A 16176-nucleotide genomic window follows, 5' to 3' on the forward strand; every position below is an offset into this window, starting at 1 on the left:
TTGATTGTGACGTCATGGTAACCAGTGACGTCACAGTGGTCAGCAAAGCATTGTGATGTAATTTCATTGCAGCGATATCTACAGTGTAGATCTAATCCAAGCGATATCTCCTGTGGGAGACAGTTTTGGATGATAAATACGCACACATATACATATACAGAACATATAACGTCATACTTTGTTATAACATGTTTAATACTGATTGGGTCGGTCAAAAATATAACAATGTAGCTCAATTTATTATATTTATTTTTTTCCATGAAGTTGTTTGCAGTGGTCAGAGATGACATACATGGTATTATTGGTTCATGGCTGGCTGATGTCTCCTGGTGTCAATGGCTTCTTGTAGTTTTCTTTGTCCCCAGTTGTTGTTGTTGGTAGACAGGACCTAGGTGGCTTCCCACATGATGTAATGGTCTTGGTTCTTCAGGGCGGGTTCGGAAATGGCGGATTTCAGGTCGAGTTTGTTGACAGAGGTGTGATGTTCTCTGAGTCTGGTGTTAAGAGGTCTGAGGGTTTCTCCAATGTACTGCTGGCCATAGTCTGTCTTACAGACCCTGATACAAATATATATCAAATACAGCCCATGCAAGTCTATAATGTTTGGCAAGTCTAGATCACTGCAGTATCTGAAAATGAAGAGAGTCACTGGGCTCCTTTTTATTATACTTTTATTAAGATAACTGAACAACTGTTTTTTTATGTACGATATGTTCATTTCAGAGACTAGATTTTAGTCTATGCTGGCCACAGTTGCAGAGGATCTGGTATATACATCCTGACGAAGGAGTAAGCATATACTCCGAAACGTTGAGTTTCCTTATAATAAAGAAGTTGACATAAATTCTCCATAAATTTTCTTCCTTATGTGTATCACTTCTAAATGCCATTTAAAGACGTGTAATATGTTGCATATTTAAAGTTTTGCTATGTCTCCCAAAATATACATATTGATAATAGTAAATGTAAATTTTTAAAAGAAATTCTATTATGTCCAAACAAATGTAATAAACCATTGTCGGATTATATATACCATGTACATGTATTCGTGCAGCGATCACTGTACAATACAAAAGTAGACAATTTACCATTCACGTACAAAGTTATCTCCCCTTTTACCGCGGACTGTCCCGGTGGAGGTCCTCCCGCTTAGTTCAAGTGAAACCCACGTGTTGAAAAATGGCGGACGCAGGAGGTGAGGCATTTGCTGCACATTGATGAATTTAGCAGTCCACGAATTTAATTCCTTTGAATTTAGACGTTATTGCTATTATGGAACTTTAGGGCAGCGGTATTTATAGCATGGTTTTGTTTTTAGGCAATGTTACTAGGTCGTGGGGTTGCAATACGATTTGAATGTACGTCCACGTGCTCGCAACAAAAACAAACTGTAACATGTGGATATCGGCTGGTAGTGGCTCATTCATGGTGTTCTCTGCTCGTTTAATTGTGTCAAAAGCAACCGAGTTAGCGTCACGAAGGGTTCTTCTTTGCATTAAATATCAAATAACACAGAGTTATCCTCGTATTGCGATAATAACACGAACTGGCAAATCTTAGGACTAAGTGGAGTGCGAGATCTGAGGATTATCTTCTCGTGAAATTGTACTGTTAGCATGCATGATACGTCATGGCCCAGTTTCATATGTTTAAAAATCATAGTGCATGTGAACAACGTGTACGCCTTTTTAAAAAACACACACAAAGGAAGTTACTGATTAAAATCACGTAAGTTGTCATAGTACACCGAGTAATATTGTTGCCCATCCAGTCGAGTCGGGAATTCAGTTTGGACCAGACTCACTGTCTGAAGGCCATAGTTGACTGCTGTGGAAAGCAATCACTGTTTCATGATTTGGGAACTTGTACAAGGTAAATATGTTTGTATTTTCAGAATCAAAGAAAAAGCACAGGAAGAAGAGTGGAGAGGACTTGGGGGTAAGTACAACGCCAACGATATGAATATATTAGTATTACATACTGTATCTTCTACCATATATGCAGTGGGGTGGGGTCGGGAAGCCTAGTGGTTAAGTGTTCGCTCATTACACCGAAGACCCAGGTTCCATCCCCGACATGGGTACAATGTGTGAAGCCCCTTTCTGGTGTCCCCTGCCATGATATTGCTGGAATATTGCTGAAAGCGGCGTAAAACCACGTTCACTCCCTCACTCCCTCTACCTATCTGCAGAAATGATGGAACTACAGGCCATGCAATCAAGTTACTTGCATGGCACTATAAATCTTGTATCAAGTTGTGATCCCCAGCTTTATGTACTACTCAGTAAAATTAAGGACAATCCAGTTCTTTCCTTTAACCATGATCGCTACAGTTAATCAGTCATGCCATGGTAGTCCTTAACTGTTTTAAGTATTCCATTTCTTTGCACTTATTTCATTGTAGATTAAGATTCTGTTCCAATAAGTCTGGCCTGGTCAGATTAGGTATATGTATCGGTAAGATTCACAGCAAATGCATGTCTCACAAAGTGTAGCTTGGTAATGATGGACTGTAAAGATCTGTCTTACATTTTAGCTCAGTAATTTCCTCATGATGTCATCCAGGGGTTGTCTGCCACGACTTACACATGCAGTCACAATATGGCTGGAATATTGCTGACTGGCTTAAGACAACTTGAGCACGTGCATTTTAAACAAGTTAATCGTTCTGCGTTGATAATAAGTACATTGTAATTGTAATCAAAAGGAGGTGTTGTCATTTTCATTGCTCACATTTATGGCAATCAACATGTCCATCCGTTATCTGTTTCTGGAGCAGAAGTCCTGAACAGTTCAATATTTCTCAATGAAACTTGCTATACAGATCAGTTCAGTGGTGAACTGGTGCCTTTTGATGATTTGGGATATTTGTTATTCTTTTATTATTTATTTATTTTCATGACCACAACTTGGACTAATACTGAAAAAAAGGGTAGTGCTTGTTTCCAGCATGTCCAGAGCAGAACTCCCAAACTGTTGAATATTTCTCAATGAAGCTTGCTGTACAGATCAGTCTAGTGGTGAACTGGAGCCTTTTGATGATGTGGGATATTGAAAAATACTTAACAACATTATTTTGTTGTGATTGGTGATTATTGTTTATCATATTTGCAGTCCATCCAACAATCTGAAACCTTTCTGATTCAACCATCAGAGAAGGCAGCCAAACTAGACACATCTCAATGGCCACTGCTGCTCAAGGTGAGTTAATGGCTCATAAAAGGGTCATTTAAATGTGTTACCATAGTTGCAATTTGATTATTATTTAATTGTAGAGGATATCAATGGGACATCTTCCATTATGACATGTGACCTGTGAAGATCCAGGGTACTATAGGTCTTCAGCAACCCATGCTTGCTGTAAATGGTGACAATGCTTGTCATAAGAGGCGACCAATGGGATCGGGAGGTCAGGCTTGCTGACTTGGTTGATGCATGTCATCGTATCCCAATTGTGTGGATTGATGCTCATGATGCCAATCATTTGATTGTCTAGTCCAGACTCCATTATGTACAGACTGCCGTCATATAGCTGGATTATTGCTGAGTGCAGCGTTATACAACTAACAAACAAACATACTTGTCAAGGTTTTGTATGAGATGTTTCACTGTATTTCTCAAACAAAGCTTAATACATTCCATACATAGCATAACCACTATATTTCCAGAACTTTGACAAGTTGAATGTGCGAACAAACCACTACACACCCATCGCTTCAGGATGCTCTCCCTTGAAGAGACCAATTGAAGACTATGTCAGGTAATCATATCAAGCTGCTCACAGCGATAGCCCGTTCGTGGAGCTCTCTATACTGTCGCTGCCACCAGTCAAAACTCCCCACTGTGATAGGTGACCACAACCATGCTTGGAGCCGATTGAATGTTATGTTCACAAACAAGTGACGACTGTCGTGATGCAGAATACACTTAACCCTGCTTTCTTTGTTTGTCAATTTGAATTCTATTTCATTAAACCTATCATGAAATTAATAAAGTAAGAATGTAGGGGAGAATTTGGTTGATTTTCTGTTAGTCTGCAATCTCGAACCAATCTGATTATACAAACAAAGTAAATTCAACTGGAAAACATGGTCTGTCAAAACCTTTTCAAAATGAACAATCATGGCATTCCCAAAAACTTAAACAAAGGTATTAACTTGACTACATTTGGGGTTAGAGGGCATATTTCAAGATTCTTGTAATGGCCGCGCCCACACTGGTGGCAGCGATGTTACCGAGAGTGTAATGAAGGTGTAGCTCGCTGGGAAGGAGCTTGGAAATCATATCTTATTGATAATGATAAAGATTACAATGTTGCTGACAGTTTGTTTATCAATGTTTCTAGCCCGGTGGAGTGGGCAATGTTTTAGTATTTGCTCCAGTCAGCATGGAAGTCAAGGCATTCTTGTCCTGGCCTTGGTGTTATGAGGTAGACAATGAAGGAATCCCTAGATTCCAATACTGTGAGCAGACCCCAAGGACACTAGGACCAGGCATGTCACGATACAGGTGTCACCCAATACAATAAATAGCTTGATACGTATCTCGGTACTGCATATACAACCCAGTGATTAGACTGAGAATAGAATCCATAGAATCGCTCATAAAGGTAGACAACATCTGACTAAGACCCATCGACATGACACTGAATGAAGTCAACTATTCTGTATTAGAAAATAAATTGTGAGAAACAAAGTTTATGTACTGTATTATGGTTTCACGACCATGAAAGTTATGTGTGATAGTTGTTAAACCAAGTTTACTACTTGATAATTATGTTTATGAATGTAATATAAATGAAAGTATTTCTGAAATGTCAAAAGTCAGTCATTTTCCTCCCTATGGCTACTCTAACCAAAGGGAAGTAACTCTAATCTGAAGTTAGTCCTTGCTAATCAATGTGGTTGGTTTTAATTCGACTGCAAAAACTTGTTTCCTGATGCATAACTTGTTGTACTTCTACTAATAGCAACTTCTAACCAATTGCGAAAATATCGATTGTTATGCATACTGTCGACGGTACTAGAGATTCCTGGTACAATTGTAGGGTTAACAATTGCAAAACACTGATAGTTTGATATATTGTTACACTCCCAAATGTTTGTCCAGTTTTACATGTGCAACCTCATGCCCTCTGCAGGAGTGGTGTGATAAACCTCGACAAGCCCGCCAACCCGTCTTCTCATGAAGTCGTGGCGTGGATCAAACGTATACTGCGTGTGGAAAAGACCGGGCACTCCGGGACGCTGGACCCCAAGGTGACAGGATGTCTGATCGTGTGCGTGGAGCGCGCCACCAGGCTAGTGAAGTCTCAGCAGGGTGCAGGGAAGGAGTATGTCTGTATATTCAAACTACACAGTGTCGTGGAGGACCAGAAGAGAGTCAAACAGGTAAGGGCGTCTGCAAATCTTGGATAAGACAGTTCTCAGAAATATCAGGGGGCACGGGTGGCCCAGTCGTCTAAGGCGCCGCGATTCGCTGTGCAGAGTTGCGTCCCTTTGGCACGCCAGAAACCTATGATTGTGGGTTCGAATCCCGGTTCGCCCCAATTATGTTTCTAGGTTTGTCAGCACCATACCCGTGCTCGTGGGTTTCACCAAAGTGGTAAACGTCTGAGACCTGCATCACTTCGGGCTTTCCTCCCACATTAAGCTGACACACCGCGATATAACTGGAATACTGTTAAAAGCGGCGTTAAACCCAACTCACTCACTCACTCACTCACTCACTCACTCACTCACTCACTCAGAAATATCACAATTATGATCTTGGTCAAGAAGTATTGGCATAATTAGCAAGGTGTGAAATGATAGGCATTAGCTGTATTACAGTTTGGAATGGACCCCTGAAGACCCGAGGTAGAATAGGCCTTCAGCAACCCATGCTTGCTTAAAAAGGCATCTATGCTTGTCGTAAGACGCAGCTAACAGGACCGGGTGGTCATATAACTGACTCGTTGGATGCAGTCATCGTATCCCAATTGCGTAGATTGATGCTCATGTTGTCAATCACTGGATTATCTTGTCCAGACTCGATTATTTACAGACTGACATCATATAGCTGGAATATTGCCAAGTTTGGCGTTACACAGACACACAAACAACATTTTGGAATACTTTTTGTGCAAGTTTGGCCATAAGGCGTCTTAAAGCCCAATCATGTGTTAAGATCCTGTTAGGCAGTGTCACCACATTATGGCTGCACAACATTGTGACAGTGATAAAATAGCCGTATAAGCATGATGCAATGGATAAATCACTCGAATCTGTTGGTTCCACTTTTGGAGGCAATAGATTCGAGTGATTTCTCTGAAGATGCAGACTTCAAGAATATTATGGTTTAAACAGGATTTCTGTAATTATACATAATGACGTATAGTTGTCAGTTTTACTTGTTTGAAGTGCAAGTTCAGAATGGAGAGTAAATTCCTGGTTCCGAATCAACTGAAACAACAATAGCGTGACTTCATCACAATGGCTTAAACAGTAGTAACGAGGAACAAGATGAAGCAAAAGTATAAGATCTTCATGCTTGGTGATTAGATATTTATCAATTGATCGATATTATGAAATGTTTGTGTATCTGTTCTGTTGAAAGTACATTTCCTTTGTATTACTTTACCAGACAATTGAAGGCATGACAGGAGCTCTCTTCCAACGTCCACCGCTCATCTCTGCTGTCAAGCGTCAGCTGCGTATCCGCACAGTGTATGAATGCAAGATGTCCGAGTATGATGCAGAGAAAGCTATGGGTAAGTCCACACCCGCTACCTTCCTTTAAACACGAGGGGCGGTCGGGTAGCCTAGTGGTTAAAGCGTTCGCTCATCATGCTGAAGATCCGGGTTCGATTCTCGACATGGGTACAATGTGTGAAGCCCATTTCTGGTGTCCCCCGCCGTGATATTGCTGGAATATTGCTAAAAGCGGCGTTAAACCATACTCACACACTCATGAATAGCAATCACTGGATTGTCTGGACCAGACTTGATTTTGCAGGCTGCTGTCGTATAGCTGGAATATTACTGAGTGGTGTTAGGCAGTGTAGCGGACATTTTAGTTTATTATCCATGCAGATCCAATTTAGAAGACGCCTTCAGCAACCACTGCTTGTTGTAAGAGGCAACTAACGGGATTGGGTGGTCAGGCTCGCTGACTTGGTTGATGCATGTCTTCGTATCCCAATTCCCTAGATCGTTGCTCCTGATGTAAATCATCGGATTGTCTGGTCCAGACACAAATATACTACTCAAAAGAAGTTAAGGAACACCCGATTATTTCATATTACTATAGTTCACCTATCATGGCATGACAAATTAACAGTAATATGAAAGAAACAGGTTTTCCTTTACTTCTTTCAGTAGTATATTTACAGACTGCTGTCATATAGCTGGAATATTGCTGCGGCATCAAACAAACAAACAAACTTAGTTTTTTTTGTCTATGTCCTGAGTGACTATATAACAGAAGGGTGGTTCTCTGTGTTTGCTCAGGTATATTCTGGGTGAGCTGTGAGGCGGGCACCTACATCCGAACCATGTGCGTCCATCTTGGCCTCTTCCTAGGGGTCGGAGGTCAGATGCAAGAACTGCGTAGGGTTCGGTCAGGGATTCAGTCCGAGAAGGTAGGTTGTGGGAGATGTGTATTGTTGTTACTGGAATTCCTTCAGGATTTCTGGGAGAAACTTCAGAATATTATTTTGCATTTCAATTCATTTATTTCATCGGTCAGTGTTATAACTATGAGAATGTTTTACACACTACACTGTCACTATTTTACCTTGACTTACAAAAATGGGGGTCCCCTGGACCCACAGTAATTAATTTTGAGGGTCCTGTGGAGTAATGAAATGGTGTACTGTATGTTGAGATAATTAGTTTACAGCCTGGAATAAATAAATGATCATGTGGACAGAGGTCATGCTTAACACAGTGATAACTGCTCTTGATGCACTGTAGGTACCAGTGAATACTATTGTGCATATCTTTTTAAGCAGTATTATATTTGCGTCCATTCTCTACATTTGTGCATACAGGATGCACATTTGAGGTAAATACTGTCTTGAGGGTAAATATTGAGATTTATTTGGCCATAGTGCTAAGATTGCTTTGTGAAACCATTCTAGACTGCCAGTCGCTTGTTTGCAGAGAAGATCCAGGCCTGTTTGGTTTGAGTGAGATATTGCAGGAATGAGTATTATAATATAGCGATGGAACTCTTAGAAATATTAGCTAGATATCGTTGAAATAGATGAATAAGAAGACCTTCCCAAGCTCCCGGAACACTTGAGGGAACTGAATACAGCATCTACACCAGCTAGTATATGGAACCAGAAGGAATAATCCTGAACTGTTCAAGAAACTGACACCGCCTGTTAACTGATGCTGAGGTGTATTTTGCTTGTTTGCAGGAGGGGATGGTGACGATGCACGACGTGATGGATGCCCAGTGGGCATACGACCATCACAAGGATGAAGAGTATCTGCGCAGAGTTATCCGCCCCTTGGAGTCTCTTCTCATCTCGCACAAGAGAATCATCATGAAAGACACTGCTGTATGTACTCTTTCAATAATGTCATGTACTTGTAGGAGTATTTAGAAACAAAGGAGCACCTTCGATTGTGAAGTTTCTTTGTTTTTCAAGGTATTGCTTGGTTGGTGTAATATTGTAATACACGGCCGTGTGTGGAACAGTGTTCCCCTTTTCACTTGTCCTGTTGGGATCAGACCGCCTCCATGGTCGAGTGGTAGAGCGTCCGCCCGAGGGTCCCGGGTTCAATCCCCGGACTGTTCGTACCAAAATATATTAAAAGATGGTACTTGTTGTTACCCTGCCTGGCTCTCGACTTTAAGGGGATTGGTCGCGCATGCACACGAACACACACACACACACACACACACACACACACAGTGAATTGCACACTGATCCATTTCTGAGTCATTGCAATTTGTATCAATCCTGTCATGTGACAAATAGTGCTGTTGAATTACATGTCAAATTTGACAGATGGTTTTAGTATTTGGGACTTTTGACCAATAGTAATGCTAAGCAAGGCATTTCATAATTTCATGATTAAAACAAGTCCTACAAGTAATGCGCAACCATCAAATATTGTTCCAATTGCGTGGATCAATGCTCATGATGTCTATCACTGAATTGTCTGGTCAGACTCAATTATTTACAGACCACCGTCATATAGCTGGAATAATGCTGAGTGTGGCGTTAAAACAACAAACAAAACAAACAAAAAATGAACGATATTGCATTGATTTGATGTAGTTCGACTGCCATTTTTGTTTATTTGACTTATTGAATGTGCTATTGACATACTACATTTCTTGGATACAAGTCATTGACCTATGCAGGTGTTTATGTCAAAATCACCAATGAATATCCATTTTTGCCTTGTACATGTTGAATGTTCTTTATATTCTGATGGCTTTAGATGTTAAGATCCGTGTTTTCTCCCTTCCAGGTAAATGCTGTGTGCTACGGTGCAAAAATCATGTTGCCAGGTGTACTAAGATACGACGATGGTATTGAAGTCAATGACGAGATCGTCATCATCACAACTAAAGGAGAGGCCGTAGCTTTAGGTGTGTGTGTAGCCTGTTCTTCGTCTTGAACAGGGTGGTGGAGTAGCCTTGTGATTAAAGTGTACTCTCATTTCTGGGTTTAATTCCCCACATGGGTCAAAAGTTTCCATTTCTGGTGTCAAGTTACGTAGAGTATAAAATTGTTTTTTCTTTCTTTTTGGAGTGCCTGGGTGTGTCATGAAAATGTTCTTCTGTGTTGAGCCAGATTGTCAATAATCAACTGCGGACGTGTATTTGCTAATCATCTTACAGAGATACCAGCCATTACTATCTTGAGCTGAAAATTATGCTATTACGCTTGTCCTCCCCAAATTAATTAGGGTTGGCATCTCTGCATATTTTTTTTCAGGTTTATCAAAATCAGAAATTAAAAGTAAAGTTTTCCTTGGTAATGAAGAAATACTTTTGATTTTGTCAGACATGATTGAATAATTAGATGGTCAGTTTCCCACCACCTCCAAGCTCACAGCTTATGGGGCTTTGACAGTTCCATTAAAATCGAACTGATAGCAAGAAAGAATTAAATGTATGTCATTGATCTTTCCAGCCATTGCTCAAATGACGACTGCAGTGATATCCACATGTGACCACAACGTTGTGGCCAAGATCAAGCGGGTTATCATGGAGAGGGACACGTACCCTCGCAAGTGGGGCTTGGGGCCAAAGGTGGGTAGTGCAGAGTCAGGAGGGTCTCGGCAAAAAACATAAGTGACTCCTGGGATGGGGTGTGGACAGGGATTTTCTCACTGTTTACACTCGTATAGTTTGACTGCTTATAAGTGGGGGACGGTGGGGTAGCCTAGTGGTTAAACGTTTCCTCATCAATCACACCGAAGGACTGGTTTCGATTCCCTACATGGGAACACTATGTGAAGCGCAGTTCTGATGTCCCGATCGTCATTTTGCTGGAATGTTGCGGCATGGGTGAATGGTAAATTGCGTAACATTGCTTCAGCAATCTTAGACATCTATGACGAGTCTGCTTCGGATTCTACAAGTACCGGTAATTAAATGGTCAGTGGATTGTATGTACTTTATGTTAAATACCAATTGTGGCTAGCAGGACATGTTCGTGAGACCCGTGAAGATCCAGGGTAGAATAGGTCATCAGCAACCCTTTGCCGTAAAAGGCGACTATGCTTGTTGAAGGAGGCGACTAATGGGATTGGCTGGTCAGGCTCGCTGACTTGGTTGATGCATGTCTTTGTATCCCAATTGCGTGGATTGATGCTCGTGATGTCAATCACTGGATTGTCTGGTCCAGACTCGATTATTTTACAGACCGCCGTCATATAGCTGGAATATTGCTGAGTGTGGCGTTAAACAACAAACAAACAATGGTGCCTGTAATTGATGCTGGTTGATCATAGTTAAAATCTGTCCTCTTTTTCAGGCCTCCCAAAAGAAGAAAATGATTTTAGATGGCAAACTAGATAAGTTCGGTAAACCAAATGAGAAGACGCCCAAGGATTGGTCCAAGTCATATGTAGATTTCAAGTGAGTGGAACATGTCTTGTACTTGGTGAACTTGTTGAACTTGTTGGCTGTACTGCAGGGTGGTGAGGTAGTCTAGTGGTTAAAGTGTTTGCTCATCTTGAGTAGTACATGATTCAGTATCCCACATGGTTACAATTTGTCCTCACATCAGTTGACAGTACACATGCTCTGCAAATCCTGTAAACGAACGAAATTTGGCACGACGGTTGCCATGTAGTTTAAGAACCGGATGTGGATTTTGTTGCGGGTGTTTGATTGGACTATGTATACACTCGTTAGTCCAGCCAAACTAAAGCTCCATAATACCAGCCTTGTTCGACAAGGGTGGAAAATGGACTCTTACAGTCAGCTAACTCCCCTGCCTCAGGACGATGCAATTTCGCAGCCATTATTGTAGAGCTAGGAAGTGTAAGTTATAATTATACTGAATTATGTTCTGATATATCTTGGTTTGTCAAATAAATGAAACCCAATGTTTCCTTGTTATTCCAGATTTATTTGCCATTGTACTTTTTAATAATGATGGTAATAAATATGGACTTGATCTGATTTCAGTGTTAAGAAGGAAGAAACCTCAAACGGCTCAGGAGATGCCCCCGACTCAACACCAGCAAAAGCCCCAAAGGTGCGTTCCATCTCTATATTTCATCTAACGTTCATCATTGGAGGTTTGGTAGCCTACCGATTTAAGTGTCGGCTCTTTGAGTTGGAGATTTGGTGTGATGTGTCTTGCTTAAAATGACTGCTGTCGAGGTCTAGTGGTAGAGCGTGTATCCTGAGAGATGGTCGTGGGGTTCAAACCCTGGCCACGTCATACCAAAAGATGTTAAATGATGATAATTATGGTTACTCTGCCTTGCGCTCGGCACTAAGGGGCTAAAACAACATCTGGTCTGTTCAGAGTCAGTATGCTGTGTGGAGGGGTTCAATCCCCGCCCGTGTTTATACCAAAAGACGTTAAAAGATGGTACTTGTTGTTACCCTGTTTGGCGCTCGGCGTTAAGGGGCTAAAACAAGGTCTGTCAGTTTGGAGTCAGTATGCTGTGTCTGAGTGGGGTATTTATGATTAACTGCCGCATGGTATTTCAGTGGGCTAGCACTATAAAATCAGCATTAGTCCAGGCTAGTACAAGCAGCCACACACAGGTGCATGCACGTTGCTATATAAGTGCAATAATCTTGAACACAACATAAACACCTTTTCACCTCAGCTGACTTGAACTAATGTTCAAAGTGGCAGTACACACGCATCTCGCTAACTTTGTGATTCATGTGCAGAGGAAGCACGATGTCACCAGCAGCAGCAGCTCCGATGAGGAAGTGGCCACGCCAGCAAAATCTCAGTCACCAGAAAGTGGTGAGAAGAAGAAAAAGAAGAAGAAGAAGAAAGACAAGAAGCAAGAGGAAGTTGAGGAGGTAAGTCTTGCACCAAGCAGCAGACCTGTGAAGATCCGGGGTAGAATAGGTCTTCAGCAACCCATACTTGCCGTAAAAGGCAACTATACTTGTCATAAGAGGCGACTAACAAGATCGGGTGGTCAGGCTCACTGACTAGGTTGATGCACTTCATCGATCCCAATTGCATGGATTGAGGCTCATGTTGTCAATCACTGGATTGTCTGGTCCAGACTTGATTATTTACAGACCACCGTCATATAGCTGGAATAATGCTGAGTGCGGCGTTAAACAACAAACTGAGCAGCAATTCAGGTGGGATCAAAGCTAAATTCATTGCAGTTCTCAAAATAAATGTGGGTCCTTGAGTTCTTGAGAATCTATGCTGTAAACTACTTGTGTGACCACATCTCCAAGGTGATCTGAATAATCAGACATCGACTGAGTGATTCAACGTTGGAGTGAATATTCACACAAGACAGATTGGTAGATGGCTTATTGGAATACATTTGTTGAAAACGTTTGTTGGAAACATTTATTGGTTGTATTTGGTGCTGTTGGAATTTACCAAAGATTTGGTGCATCTCAACGATGTGTCAGGGTGGTTTTCACACAGCCGTGACTGCTGCTCCCAGTATATAAACGTTTATGTGCAGACGCAGACTTGTCGCTACACAGAGCTACTGGCTGTTCCATCGTGTGTTGCTTATAGATCCCCTTTATATGCAGTATTTTTGTGATGGGATTCATGTATGTTATGGGAGCCTAGTGGTTAAAGCATTTGCTTGTCATGCTGAAGACCCCGGTTCGAATCGGTTCGAATCCCAAAATGAGTACAATGTGTGAAGTGTGGAATATTGCTAAAAGCGCATAAAACCATACTCACTATCGTTATGGCAGGGTTGTTAATGATGTATGTTTCACATTGGGAATCTATTAGGTAAACATTACGGAACAGTCGTAGTTCTGTGTAGTGGCAAGTCAGTGTCGAAATTGGTTTAGTTTAGGTGAGAGGAATTCCTGGAAATCCGTTCTTTTCGGGGGTGATTGTTTCTGCACTGTATCGCTGCCCTAGTTTTGTGACATGTAGCACTCTGTCATTTCTGTTCCAGCCTTCATCAGAGAAGAAGAAGAAAAAGAAGAAGAAACAAAAGAAGCAGGAATCTGACTCGGATTAAATCATTTAGCACATTGTTCCCATCAGGAGGGTATACGACAGATACCACACAGTATATACGAGATGTATCCTACATTGTATAGGATATACAAGAGCCGTGGTACAGGATGTGTGGAATGGCAAGAAACTGCAACCTCAACAATTCCAGCTTGAAGACGACATGGTTTCATGTGTGGACGAAGTGATGGAGAAGCTTGTTTGTGTAAATAACTGCAACTATTCAGGGAAGATACAACAAGCCCCTAGCCCCAGTGCGTCTTTTATACAAAATTATCAGTTCATTCCTTCTGTTGCATCAACCTTTATATTCCGTCTTTCTTTTGGTTTTGTTCTGTTGTACAAGTCGGATATACCTCAATATATCGTGGCAGATTTTGAACATCTTCCGTGTTTTGAAGAATATGAACACTCTGAAAATACATTACAAGGCATTATTTGGTATGCAAGGTCTTGTTTTTTAATTAAGATAGTGTTTTTAACAGATGTATACAAAGTTGAGCATTTATGGTTTGTTTGATTAGAGATCTTGGATACCGACATGTTGTGTATGTATCATACAGACTATGTTTTAGTTTATTGGAAGGATGGATTTACCCAAACATTAAGTATTGACAATAAGCACCGAAAACTCAGTGCAATTATCAGGATAATGCATTTATCAAACCTTTAGTTAACTTTTGTTTAGTTTAGAACTCACACAGGTGATAAATAGAGATTGACATCAAGTATGGAGGTGAGTTGGTTTGAGTGTTGATCCTAGTGATTGTTGAAGCCATCAATGTATGATCAAGAAATTAATCCGAGATAGAGCATTATTTGGATAGATCTCTTTTGATGTTGGAACATTTCAGAAATGAGACTAGTGTCGTAAACATAGTATGACATGAACACATATAATATCCTATTTATTTGGATAGATTTGTTTTTGGCGTTTCAAAAACAAGATACACTTCTGGTAGTGTCTTATCACCGATCCTAATTAGGATAATTCACTGGCTTCATGTGTGTGTAGGATACAGAGTTGTACAGTTGTTATTGAATACTTACAGGGGAAATACCTTGCTATACTCACCAGAGCATGGTGCAAATTATGGAAGCTAAGAATGTGCTACTTGGCTGAAGTCAAACAGTATGTTCATCATGTGGGATAGATTGCTCCACTAAATTCAGGCATGTGGGGCAACTGGTGCCTTGTATATTTCTTTTAGTTGGTTGACAAAGCTGGTCTGAAATAAGAAGAAAAATGAAAACCCATTTTTATTTGACTTTTTTACAATTACGAGGAATGACCCCCCAAAATGGCACCGCTGTTCCTAAGAAACGGTGAATAATGCATATGAAAATCTATATTCTAATCCCCCAAAATGAAATCAATTATATTTAGGTGTCTTGCCATGTTAAATCTTGTTTGCTTTTATTCATTGTAACAGCTCTAATCTGGAAGTTGAAAATTATTATTCTTTTATCTTTTGCCCAACAGCTTTCATCAAATTTTAGGCCAAAAATGTTGTAAACCAACTAATAAAATATAATGGCCTAATATTTTCCTTCATGTGAAAAGAACTACTTGCTGTTTTGATTCAGATGGAGAACATTCCTGGAATACTGTAGTGTCATTGATGAATGAAATTCAGCATTTGTTGGTGATGGTGATGGTCTCACTGTAACTCTCGTCTCAATCCTTGCTGTTGGGTACAGTACTCTTCTGTCATTGTGAGAACTGAGGTATGCTGTCCACGGAGATTGAGAGCAAGTCTTGTTTTTATCTGGTTAAGAACTACCTATATAGGATATATTTGTTTGTGTTAAAGTTTTTACCAAAGACATGAAATTTTGAAGGACTAACAGATTATTGGTAGAACTGTTACATTGTCACAAGTGACAGAATTGTTACTCTATTTCATAGGTGGTGTATAACCGTCAAAATATTTGTAAGACAAAATAATTTATTAGTTCAACAACAGCTTCAAGAGACTATGAAATGTTTTATTACAAGATAAACCTGCAAGGCTGCATGGTAATTGATGACTTAAGGTGTTTTGTAATTTAGATGCATTGAACATTCCCAATCCAATAGTTCGAAGTACATCAGTCATGGTTGGTTATGAGCCTCCACACATGGATGAAACACAATGTGGTTACGAACGTTGTGATAGTGGTATGATGGGCATTTATTCTGCATTTCTGTCATCTTAGCATTGCTTCATTTTATTTTGTAAAACATATTTTGTAAATAAATCATCATGAATAAAATAGTCATTGTATTTTTTCAAATGACAGTTCACTGTCAGGATTAGCGGGGCATTGGCGGCCCAGGCATCTAAGGCGTCAAAATTTGCTTTGCAGAGTTGTGTCCCTTGGGCATGGCAGGAACCTATGATTGTGGGTTTGAAACCCGTTTTGCCCCAATTGGTTTTTTTGGCCATCATATAGCTGGAATATTGCTGAATGAGGTGGTAAACAACAAACAAACAATTACGTTTTTAGGTTTGTCAGCACCGTACCTGTGCTCT

The 16176-nt window shown here is 40.5% G+C and overlaps 1 protein-coding gene across 1 annotated transcript; it reads left to right on the plus strand.

Moving 5' to 3' along the window:
- The first annotated feature begins 1119 nt into the window (after positions 1-1119).
- Positions 1120-15916, plus strand: LOC124128010 (H/ACA ribonucleoprotein complex subunit DKC1-like). Its single transcript, XM_046491431.2, has 14 exons — positions 1120-1195; positions 1895-1938; positions 3115-3201; positions 3669-3760; positions 5141-5390; positions 6625-6751; positions 7491-7621; positions 8408-8551; positions 9474-9594; positions 10142-10260; positions 10988-11091; positions 11647-11716; positions 12370-12507; positions 13599-15916. The coding sequence occupies exons 1-14, from the start codon at positions 1180-1182 to the stop codon at positions 13662-13664; spliced, it is 1509 nt and encodes a 502-aa protein (XP_046347387.1). The 5' UTR covers positions 1120-1179; the 3' UTR covers positions 13665-15916.
- The last annotated feature ends 260 nt before the right edge of the window (positions 15917-16176 follow it).

Source organism: Haliotis rufescens, unplaced genomic scaffold (assembly GCF_023055435.1).
Source record: "Haliotis rufescens isolate VD_foot unplaced genomic scaffold, xgHalRufe1.0.p SCAF_9, whole genome shotgun sequence".
In the NCBI taxonomy this organism is placed as follows: Eukaryota; Metazoa; Mollusca; class Gastropoda; order Lepetellida; family Haliotidae; genus Haliotis; species Haliotis rufescens.